This window comes from Nicotiana tabacum, chromosome 14, assembly GCF_000715075.1.
Source record: "Nicotiana tabacum cultivar K326 chromosome 14, ASM71507v2, whole genome shotgun sequence".
NCBI classification, from domain to species: domain Eukaryota; kingdom Viridiplantae; phylum Streptophyta; class Magnoliopsida; order Solanales; family Solanaceae; genus Nicotiana; species Nicotiana tabacum.
The window spans coordinates 73,847,230-73,859,397 of NC_134093.1; the positions used below are offsets into that span (position 1 = coordinate 73,847,230).

Sequence of the window (12,168 nt, forward strand, 5' to 3'; positions counted from 1 at the left end):
GGAGAATGAGGCACTCGGTTTCCCCGCACGGACATGAAGAACGGAGAGAGATGTTGACAAACCTGAGTGGAGAATAGATAAATGGGAAGCTTTCGCGATTGAGTGCAAGGGCAATTATAAGGACCCCCCAGAAGTATTTTATAGAGCTGATAGGACTTAAAGGCATTCATCCATATGCTCCTCTACAAGTTTTCAAGTAGTTTGGTCTGATCCAGGATTTACCCCTTTGGACAAGAATGGCTCTGTATGAAGATGAGTACAATGGGCAGATTCCGATCCTAATGGTGAGGAAACTTCAGGAGGAGTGGAGTGACTTAATTATGATGCCGATGGGTCAGAATTCGTGGTGTACTCCAAAATACTATGTCAAGATCAACGAAGGGGATGAGCTGGCCCAACCAAGAAAAGAAGGAGTGGCTTGGCTGGAAGATGCAGTAGTAACCTTACCAATCTTTCACGAGATTTTGCCTCATTATCCTGTGACTACCACCATGCATCACCAAGTGGTCCCAGGGTCAGTTGATCATATGCTACCACCTCTAGAGGATGATTATTGAGTGGTCGAGTATATACAAACTAAATCTGAAATAGAACCAAAAGAAGATCCCAAAGAAGAGCCCGAGTACAATGATGAAGAAGAAGAATTTGAAGAAGACCTATAAGAGGAATCAGAAGAGGAAGAAGACATGGGAGATGATTTTAGGGATGACTACTAGCGGCTGGGAAAGTCTCCATCCTTTGAAATATTTTTTGGCATTTCTAGGGTTACTGGTTTTCCTACAGGGGAGAGAGATAATAAATATCAACTTACTGCCCGTGGTCTTGGAAATATTTTGGAGTAACCTCCAAACCACCATGGTACCCATTGTATTGGTAGAAACTCCCAGAGCACTGTCTGCATGTTCCCGAGGGTACGATTTCTTCAAAGGTTGCAACATGTTACTCCAAATATGGGCCACATAGCACTTATTTCAACATGAGGCCACAATTGACTATTTTGTGGGTGTTAGCAATATGATCAGGAGTCACAATGAGAGAATGAGGTACTGGGTCTCCCTGCAAGGACATGAAGAATGGAGAGAGATGCTGACAAACCTGAGTGGAGAATAGATATACTGGAAGCTTTCATGGTTGAGTGACATGGCAATTATAAGGACCCCCACAAGTATTTCATAGAGCTTATAAGACTCGAAGGCATTCATCCATATGCTCCTCTACAAGTTCTCAAGTAGTTTGGTCTGATCCAGGATGTAACCCTTTGGACAAGAATGGCATTGTATGAAGATAAGTTCAATGCACAGATTCTGATCCCAATGGTGAGGAAACTTCATGAGGACTGGAGTTTATACAAACTGAATCTAAAATAGAACCAAAAGAAGATCCTGAAGAAGAGCCCGAGTACAATGATGAAGAAGAAGAAGAATTTGGGGATGGTTATTAGCGGCTGGTTGTTTTCTTCCTTTCCATATCTTGCACCCTTTTATACCATACCCTTTCATTTCCCTAAGGGCAAGTCTGTTGAGCCCATGTAATCTTGTGGATGTTGAAAAACAATGTTTTAATTATTGCTCCGCATATTACAATCCAAATATTATTAATGAAAAAACTAAAAGTTTGCCCCAGATCTAAACGTGTCAAATCTGATTGTTTGTCCAATATTCGCGACATAGGCCCCCTTCCGGCAATGAGAGGTACCTCACACATTATGAAACATGCTTACTTGAATACATGAACTAACTATTCTATGTGCTCATATTTGTGCAAACATTGAAACTAACTTCTACTCTTTTTTCTTTTCTTTTCTTTTCTTGCATTACTTTATTATTATTCGTTGAAACAGAGGTTGGTTTGTGTTGACATGAAAAACTAGCTGAACCACCATAAAACCTAAGATCGAAAGGGAAGATGTCTGCGACTGATAACCTGACCAGACACACTTTGGTGATAGCTGACAACTCGGGACAATCGGGAGAAAAGAATGATATTCAGAAAGACGAACATATTGCTAGGATGGCACAAGAGATGGAATCACTAAGAGAAAAGGTACAATATATTCGGGAACTGGCGCATCCGGCCGTGACGACGCTCCCACATCCACCCTGCTTTCATGAACTAGACTCGATCCCCGATCACTTTCATTCAACTACCCGCCAAGCAAACAATACCCCGACTATTGTCACTACAACCTCAGTCATACCCCAGTGACCCTTGCAAACCTACCATACCCTCATATACATATCCCTTATATACCAAACTATGTCCACACACCGCAAAACCCACTATTCACTACTAATACATTTCATACCCATCCTCTTGACTGCGTCACCTTTACCAATAATCAAAACCAGCACATACCTGCAGCACATATCTCTACACACGAGAGATATGTTCCACCCATATATGTATCTTTAGAACCCACCTTCACAGCGCCTGTCATGGTCAAGTTTCCATATGAAATCAATCAGTATGCTGAAATAGAAAGGGAAGCAATGTTTAAAGAGGAAGAGCCGGTATCCGAACAGTTGCGAGCATTCTGGAAATAATTGAAGAACCTTCAGGTCGCTCGAGGGAGAAAGAGCCTAGATTACAAAGATTTGCGCATACACCGTGATGTGGACTTGCTAGTAGGGTACAAGCCTCCAAAATTTGATATTTTTGATGGGATATGTGATCCCCATGCACTCTTGAGAGCCTACTACGACAAACTAGTTTGAGTAGGAAGGAATGAGAAGTTGAGGATGAAGCTATTTATAAGAAGTTTGACAGGAAAGGCAGTCACTTGGTACACCCGCCAGGACCCCAAAAACTGGAGAAAGTGGCAGATTATGGCAGAAAACGTCATGAACCATTTTCGATTTAACACAGAAATTACTCCATACAGATTTGCCCTGGTGAATTTGCAGAACAAGCCATTGGAGTCTTTTCAAGAGTATGCACGCCAATGGAGATCAGAGGCTTCTAGAGCCCAACCCCTATTATATGACATTGAGCTGACTAAATACTTCATCATGGACTAAGAAGGAATCTACTTTGAAAAGATGATGGGCATGATAGGGAAAAAGTTCCCCGAACTTGTTAAGATAAGAGAACTTTTGGAGGACGGCATCATGTATGGCAAGATACAATCCATGGTTGTGTTGCAAGCAGCAAGCTATGAAATTCAGTCCGGTTTGATAAGTAGTGGAAAGAAGAAGAAGGGAGAAGTATCAGAAATCTTTCATTATTGCCAGTCCAGTTCACCCCATGGAAACAACTCTTACTCTCTGAACACCCATTTTCCACACCAAACTAAATATGCTCCAGTATACAACACACAACCATACAATAATCCCCAACATCAGTATAACCCACCTCGCGCCCACATAAATCCTAATTTACCACAACCATACACTCCAGTTCAAACCACCACTCTTCAAAATTTGACCCACCTATGCACCCCGACCTAGCCCAAATTTTGAAGAAAGAGGTCCCAAAAATTACACCCCGATTGCTGAACCCTTAGCATAATTTCTTGAGAGGATAAGTAGAGTTGGCTTGATATATCCGATAGAAGTGAGAATTCTTGAGCATCATTCAAAATACTTTGATGCACCCAAACGGTGTGTCTACCATTAAGGTGTACCGAGGCATGATACCGAGGATTGTTTCAAGCTAAAACCTAAAATTGAGTTACTGATCAAAAGTGGCTCCATTCAATGCATCCCAGCCCCAACAAATGTGAACTGTAACCCACTGTCGAACCACAGGAACCAAGGAGTTAAGATGTTCACTTTGGATGAAGAGTATGACTTGAAGGGGACTATCATCACAATTGGGAACACCGATGCTGTAGGGATTCCACCTTGAATAACTCTGTTGATCACTGTACAACTGAAACCCCCAGTGATGGTCCAAACATACCAACAACAGTCCACCACCACTATTAGGTATGAGGAGGATCGGGAATACAAGACACTTTCAGGGGCATACCAGCAAAAAAGAAAAGGCAAGATGACGGATTCCGCAGTGGCTCATGGAATGACCAGGTCACGAAGGTGTTACGCTCCGGAGGAGGTAAATTGTAAGGCCCCATAAAATTTTGCAAAAGAATATAATGTTTCATGGTGCCGAATTGGTTTTACGTGTTGAGGATTATAGAAATTCTTTGGGGCTCGCAAGCTCCCTGCGGCTCGGACTTTTTGGGTTGAACAATGCACTAAGGGATAAAGGAAACTTTTCGGCAAAAGAAGAAGTTTCTGCGGCCCACTCTGCGGTCGCAGAATCACTCTGCGGACCGCATAATGGTCGTAGAGTGAGACAGGAAAGGGGAGGTTAGGAGACCAGATTTACAGCGCATTATGCGATCGCAAACCAACTCTGTGATGCATTATGCGACTGCAGAACAGGTCTACGGGCCGCATAATGACTGCAGACCAGGTCAGTCACGCCCAGTTTTGGAGGCCAAATTATGCGGCCGATATGTGATCCGCATATAGATTATGCGATCGCAGACCTTGTTCCGGAGCTTCATTTTTGGGTTTTTAAAACCCGACCCTACTTCGTTAAATACACGTTTTGGGCCATTTTGAGCTAAAATCTGACATTTTAGAGTGAGAGAGAGTGCCCTAGAGTGAGAAGGTGTACCTCAATAATTGTTCTTCAATTCTAGCTCAAATTGTGGAAGATTAAGAAGGAAAACTCACTAGGTCTTCATCCTAGAGGTAAGATTCTACACCCTAACCCTTAATCTCAAATTTTGTCTAGAAATGGGTAATTAACAAGATAATTTTTGGGCATGAAAGTTATTTATTTTACATGCATGTGCTATCAAAGGGAGTAGGAAGATTATTGAGCTAAAAATGATAAAGATTGGGTTGTGGGATGATGAAATCCTCCATAAAAGGACCTTGAAACCTTATGCACACCTAGTGTTTGATAAAATGCTCAAACTAGCTAGAACCATGATCATCTTCCTAATTTTGGTTCAATTTGTTATATTTCTAAAATAGATTGAAGTTGCTAAGAATTCCGGAACATTTAGAGTGTAAGGAAGCTCAAGTGAGGAATGTTGGTTAAACCCTTCTTTATGAAGTGGAATTCCCATTATCCTTGTAAAGTCCAAGATGTTGATTACAAATCGAGTATTCCGATAAGTTTTGTGATAAAGATATATGTTCAATTCGTATTTCAAATGCTCTTATCATATTGCAATATAAATTGAGGAGGTGTTCCAAACTATGGATTGCGTTTCTACATGTTATAATTTCAGGTCGTGATTTATATGGAAATTATTATGCAAAGTAGTGGAGAGATTATGATTGTGATACACCTCCACCCGCATATTTTTGGGGTGAGTCGGCATGACCGCTTTATGTAGGGATTATGGTATTATGGGATTACACCTCCACCCGCGTACATTGGGGTGAGGCGGTACGACCGCTTTGTGCATAGATTTGGTAATATTGTTACACCATCACCCACATATATATATATTGGGGGTGAGTCGTTGATGCATTTCCACCCGCATACATTGGGGTGAGGCGGCATAGCTGCTTTGTGTTGGTATTGGTATCGTTGATGCATTTCCACCCGCATACATTGGGGTGAGGTGGCATAGCCGCTTTGTGTTGGTATTGGTATCGTTGATGCATTTCCACCCGCATACATTGGGGTGAGGCGGCATAGCCGCTTTGTGTAGGTTCTTGGTATTGTGGTTATACATCCACCCGCATACATTGGGGTGAGGCGGTAGGGCCACTTTGTGTAAAGATGGTTACAAAGGATCTCATCTTAAAACCTATAAATGTTATGGACAGCTCTTAATAAGCTTGCTTTGGTTTGAACGGTTATCTATATTATTCTATTTCCGCTCTGATTCATCATATTCATATTGTATTTTGGAATTCTTAAATTGGTGTTTGGTTTTCATACTATTACTATTCAACGGTACTAACATCCCTTTTGCCGGGGTCGCTGCATCTTTAAATGGATACAGGTGGTTCCACAACAGGAGATATTGATCAGTGACAGCAGTACACCTTCTTCCCATCTGACTTGGTGAGCCCCACTTCATCACGGGGTCATGTATCTTTTGTTCTTTGTGTATTCTTTTTGAGGTATAGCTGAGGCCTTGTTGCCGGCATTATCATTGAACTCTTCTTAACCTATAGAGGCTCCGTAGACATAGTATGGGTTGTGTATTGGTGCTGGGAAAGAAAAACTATGTTATGTTGTTATTGTATTACTTGTCCCATTTGAGGCTTTAACAATGATGAAAACTATTGGTAATGAATTGGTATTGTAGACATGGTCATGTTTTTTTCTCTAATTAATGAAAATGCATACTATCTTCATTCGTGGATGAGTTTGGGTAAAAGAAAATCTAACAAGCTTGCTTGGTTGGGTTCACTCTGTTGAGCACCGGTCGCGCTTCTCGGTTTTGGGGCGTGACATAAATCAATGAAATCCAGGAAGAGAACAGATTCAGAGGAGGAACATAACAGATGTTGAGGCTGTAGAATTTTAAAAGAAGATGTCAGCTAAAGAATATTCCATGGAGGAACAATTGAATAAAAACCCTGCACATATATCGATCATGGATTTGCGAATGAGTTCTGACAGTCATAAAGATGCTTTGATGAAGGTGTTATGTGAAGTGAGCATGTCGAGTAACACTACTAGTGAGGCGTTGACACCAACAATCAGGACGATGGTCTAGTTGAACATGACCAGTTTCCGAAGAGATGAACTTCCAGTAGAGGATGTGGGTCATAACATAGCCATACACATTACAGTCAAGTATGGGGATAAAGTGGTGTCCCGAGTACTCGTTGATGGAGGATCCAGAGTCAATATCAGCCCGCTCTCTACTCTATGGGAGTTGGGTATTCATTTGAGAGAAGTGAAAGAAAGCCATGTGAGAGTAAGGGCTTTTGATGGATCGCATAAAGGCATCATTGGAGAGATCTACTGGGCTATTCAAATTGGACCAGTTGAATTCCCAATACTATTTCAAGTAATGGACATTTCATCCTCATACAACTTGTTGCTGGGAAGACCTTGGATACATATGGTAGGGGCAGTTCCGTCCACCCTACATCAGTGCATGAAATTCGTGTGGGGTTTCCAAGAGATTGTAATTCACGATGAATTGAGCCAGTCATCTTATCCATAAAATGAAGTCCCATTCATAGAAGTATTGGATGGGGTCCCCTTTCATGCAGTCGAGATCAAGCAAATAATGGAGATAGAGAAGACTGGGCAGAATTGGGTATGCAGCCGCCATATAGATCAAAGATGGCAATGAGAGAAATGAAAGAGTACTCGTACCGACCAGGGACCGGGGTGGGAGCCCAATCCGATGGGAAAATATAGCCGATTGAGCCAAGGGGACAAAAAGGTAGGTTTGGTTTAGAGTATCAGCCTCCAACAGGAAAAACATACATCGGTGGCTTCGGGAAGAAGGCTTTTGTGCTAGAGCGTGTTTAGGGTCTGGGTCAGAGAATGACATCATTGATGGAATGGGAAAACTATTCATGGCCATGATCGAGGAATGTTACGACAAAGTTGATATCAATACACCGACCATTCGAGGTGCCGAACCAGGAGAGGGCATGCAGAATTGGACCGGTAGCCCATCTCTTATTCGCCGGGAGTCTTGGTAGTATGGAATTGTCGTAATTTAGAAAAAATGCACGGTCAATTAAGGATCGAACCTTGCCTGTACTCTTTCGTCAAATTGCCTCTTTTAACGCTTAGATGTTCCCCTTTAGATGAAATAAAAGAATTGTTTTCTTAAAATCATTGAATATTTACCGCTTCATTTATGCTTAGTTTTTCTTTATAGTAATCAAACCGATAAAAACACGCGTTCCGCGATTATGACATGTACTGAAACCCTCGAGCAAAATGATTCAGACTACGAGGAGTGTGACGAAAGCATGATGCCAGATAATCTCCCACAAGAAATCGAGAATTTGGAAAGCTAGAAAAAGCCTAACCTAGCAAAGAAGATGTAAAGGAAACTCGAATCAGCACCCACCTGGAAGCGGAACAAAAAGAAGAATTATTCTAGCTCCTCCGACAATACATCGATGTGTTCTCATGGTCTTACGATGACATACCCGGATTGAGTACAGACCTCGTCTCACATCGATTTCCCACTGGTCCTCTCAGACTGCTAGTTAAACAAAGACGAGAAAGTTCAAGCCAAATTTGAGTTTGAGGATAGAAGAAGAGGCCACTAAACAAATAGAGGCAATTATACTACATGGTTGGCAAACATCGTACCATGCCAAAGAAGGATGGGAAGATCAGGATATGTGTGGACTTTCGAGATCTCAATAAAGCTAGACCGAAGGATGATTTCCCTTTGCCAAACATTCATATCCTTATCAACAATTTTGCAAAGCATGAGTTCCAGTCATTCGTGGATTGTTTCGCCGGGTATACCAGATCCTGATGCATGAAAAAGATGCACAGAAGATAACATTCACTATGCCATGGGGAGTTTATTCTTATAGATTTATGCCATTCGGCCTCAAGAACGCCGATGCTACTTACACAAGAGCCATGATCACCCTCTTTCGTGATATGATCCACAAGGAAATCAAGGTATATGTGAATGACATCATCATGAAATCTCGGAAGAGTGTGGAACATTTGAATGACCCGAAGAATTTTGTCGAATGTTTTTGGAGGTACAGTTTAAAGTTGAATCCCGCAAAATGTGCATTCAGAGTTCCTGGTGGAAATTTTTTATTTTCATCGTGAGCAGGAAAGGGATAGAATTGGATCTTTCAAAGATCACAGCCATTCAAGACCTACCGCCGCCGAATAACAAGAAGGACGTGATGAGTTTCTAGGGAAGATTAAAATACACAAGTACATTTATAGCCTAGTCTACGGTAATCTGCGAACCTATTTTCAAGTTGTTAAAAAAGGATGCTGCTATAAAATGGACAAAAGAGTCCTAGAAAGCTTTCAACAAGATCAAGCAGTACTTGTCAAATCCACCAGTGTTGGTTCCTCCCCATCCTGGGAAGCCACTGTTAGTATACTTGTATGTTTTGCACAATGCATTTGGATGCGTGTTGGGATAACATGATGAGACCGGGAGGAAGGAGCGGGCTATCTATTACATGATAAAAAGGTTCACACCGTGTGAAGCCAAATACACTTTGATAGAGCGAACCTGCTACGCTTTAACTTGGATCGCCTAGAAGTTGAGGTACTACATGTCGGCATTCACCACACATCTAAAGTCTCGGCTCGACCCACTCAAGTACATCTTCTAGAAGCCGATGCCTAAAGGAAAACTGGCCAATAAGGTTCCCTTTCACCAATAATATGGCCAAATATGAACCATGCATCATCGGGATTAGGATGGCAGTCGACATGAACATCAATGAGCTTATGGTCATAGGAGATTCTGATCTACAGACACATCAAGTCCAAGGTAAATAGACTCCCAAGAACGTCAAGATCCTTCCGTACCTGCATTGCGTGAAGGTGTTGTGGAAGAAGTACACCAAGATCGAGTTCAAACACATTCCCAGGATCCAGAACGAGTTTGTCGACGCTCTCACAGCCTTGTCATCCATGATCCAACATCCCGATTAGAATAACATTGACCCTATGGAGATAGAGGTTTGGGATCAGTATGCATATTGTTTCAATGTAGATAGAGAGTCAGACAGTAAGCCATGGTACTATGATGTCAAAAGGTTCCTTGAAACAAAAGTGTACCTAGAGAATGCCAAAAATGGTCAGAAGGGAGCACTCAGAAGGCTAGCAAATCACTTTTTCCTTAAGGGGTAAATCCTTTATAGGAGGACCCCGGACATGGGTCTGTTAAGATGTGTAGATGCTGCGGAACAACCAAATTGCTAGAAGAAATACATGCAGGGACATGCGGACCTCACATGAACGACTTCACTTTGGCCAAGAAGATTTTAAGAGCTGGATACTTTTGCATGACCATGGAGAGTGATAGTATTTGTTACGTGCAGAAGTGTCACTAGTGCCAGATTCACAGGGATTTTAATATTATTAAGATAGCTTTTACATACGTCACATATGCTTTATAATTAATTTAACAAATAATTCCTTAATTTCTAGTTAATTAGATTATCATTTTTGTTAATAGTACGAAATCAGTGTCGTAATTTAGAAGACAAGGTATTTCACAAATAGTTAATTGCAATAATTAGTAGTATATTTGATAATTATAATTTTTACTATATTTTATTGAATATAATTAAGTTTATTTAAATTAATTTCAAAAGGGTTAAAAGGATAAAAGGCTACAATTGCAATCTCTTAAATAAACACAAAATGGTAAATTAATTTTGGCCCAAATTGCCAAGCCCAAAGCCAAATCTGACCCAGGTCCAATTCCTTTCTCTCCACTCTAGAAATCCCCGTCACCTCTTCTTGGCCAATGAGATCATTCCATATCGTTGGTCTCCAACACAAACAAAAGAAGCACAACTGATCTAGACCGTCTATTCCTTAGATCAATGGCCTAAGCTAATTGATCATCTGATTAAACTCTTGACTGTTTGATCACACTTTATAAACATGTCCTAAGCTAATTGGATTCTTGTATCACCTTTGAGTGTATTCTGATAATTGTCATACATTTAACTGAAGCTATGAGGTTTGGTTATGATGTGTTCTGATGTTTCATCTGTTGTGCTAAAGTGATGAAATTAAGTTTTACTATACTTGAAATCCCACATTTGGTTTTCATAACAGGTCTTTAATGTAATGATACCCCTTCCCCTTTTCTGAAACTCGTGTAGTGACACTGTTAGCCTAATTCTATGATGATAACACTCTATTCAGGTTTGTAATGATATGACCCCTGCTAAATTTCCCTTGTGGGTATTCTCTTAGATACCCTGCACTTATCTTGTTCTTTAATACTTCTACTTGTCTTTCATAATCATGTACATGTCTATATTATCCTTAAAACTTCACTAAGCTCACATAAATGAACTAGGCTTAGCTTGTGAACCTAAGATTAATCTTCTGCCATGTTTGAGTATAGTAGTATGCTTTATTTTGTAATGAGATTAGTATGAAGCTGAGAGCTTTTTTTAGAAAGAAGTAATCATGTCATTTACTTTAGAATGAAACATGACTGCTAACCTGTATCTCTACTAATACTCTTTAGAAAGTTTCAATTGAGGTTGTTAACCTGTATCTCTGTTAATACTCTTTAGAAGTTTTAATTGAAGTTGTTAACTTGTATCTCTGTTAATACTCTTTAGAAGTTCCAAATGAAGCTGTTAGCCTATATGTATGCTAGAAGTTAAGACCTAGTTATAACAAATCCTTGACCAATCTAATTGAAGGCTATAAATAGAATGTAGTCATGAGCAGCGATTGTTATGAGTTTGAACTATTTACCTCCTCTACTCTTAAGATATAGGATTCAGGTGTCTGAATTGCTAAATTAATCTGCTAGTGCTCTTTTTCTTGTGTGTGCCTGAAGTTATTTTTTGAGCATCCCTAACATGTTATGGTGTTCATAGTGAATCATATACGTAGATTTGAATTGTGGTTACAACAATGTGAATTGGCTGCCTTATGATCCTATGGTATTTTGTATAGTTGTTATGAGAAATGTATATATTCATGTGGTAGGGTATCACTATGGTATGGAAATCTACATTGAGTTCCTCATTGGCACCTAAACCTGCAGGGAATAGTAAGTGTGAGTAGTTAGGGGTATTTTCCAGTAGAGTTTATTTCTTGGTTGAACTACTCTCCCTAAAACAAGCACTACCCACAGCCTCGAGACCCTTCGGGACTTTGAAGTGCCAGTTATCCAAAGAGTACCTTGGCCATGATTAGAATTCTACCCTTAGCCTCTAATATATTTACATTTATTAATCCTTTTAGGTTTAGTATTTCATGAAAATAAAGGCTTTTATTGTGAATCACTTTACCATCTGTGACTCCACACTAGTTATCATATTCTGGATTGCTATTGATTATTATGATTTGTCTTAGGCCCATACTAGTTTATTTCATGTGTAATTATCTACATTGAGTAGCATATCTAATGACCTTTTTCTTTCTTGAACATGTATTACAAATGGGCCTGTCGAGTTCTCAAAGAACTCAGGCCCAAGTCCTGTACCTGCGTATATTGGAGTCTGAATTTGCTATTGTCCGTTC

General features: G+C 40.4%; 1 protein-coding gene across 1 annotated transcript; it reads left to right on the forward strand.

Moving 5' to 3' along the window:
• Positions 1-6,703: 6,703 nt before the first annotated feature.
• Positions 6,704-7,153, forward strand: LOC142168986 (uncharacterized). The gene has a single exon (XM_075230174.1). The coding sequence runs from the start codon at positions 6,704-6,706 to the stop codon at positions 7,151-7,153; it is 450 nt and encodes a 149-aa protein (XP_075086275.1).
• The last annotated feature ends 5,015 nt before the right edge of the window (positions 7,154-12,168 follow it).

Bases quoted from the DNA above. Each gene is read 5' to 3' on its own strand.
- LOC142168986 (XM_075230174.1), top strand. From the start codon at position 6,704: ATGACCAGTTTCCGAAGAGATGAACTTCCAGTAGAGGATGTGGGTCAT.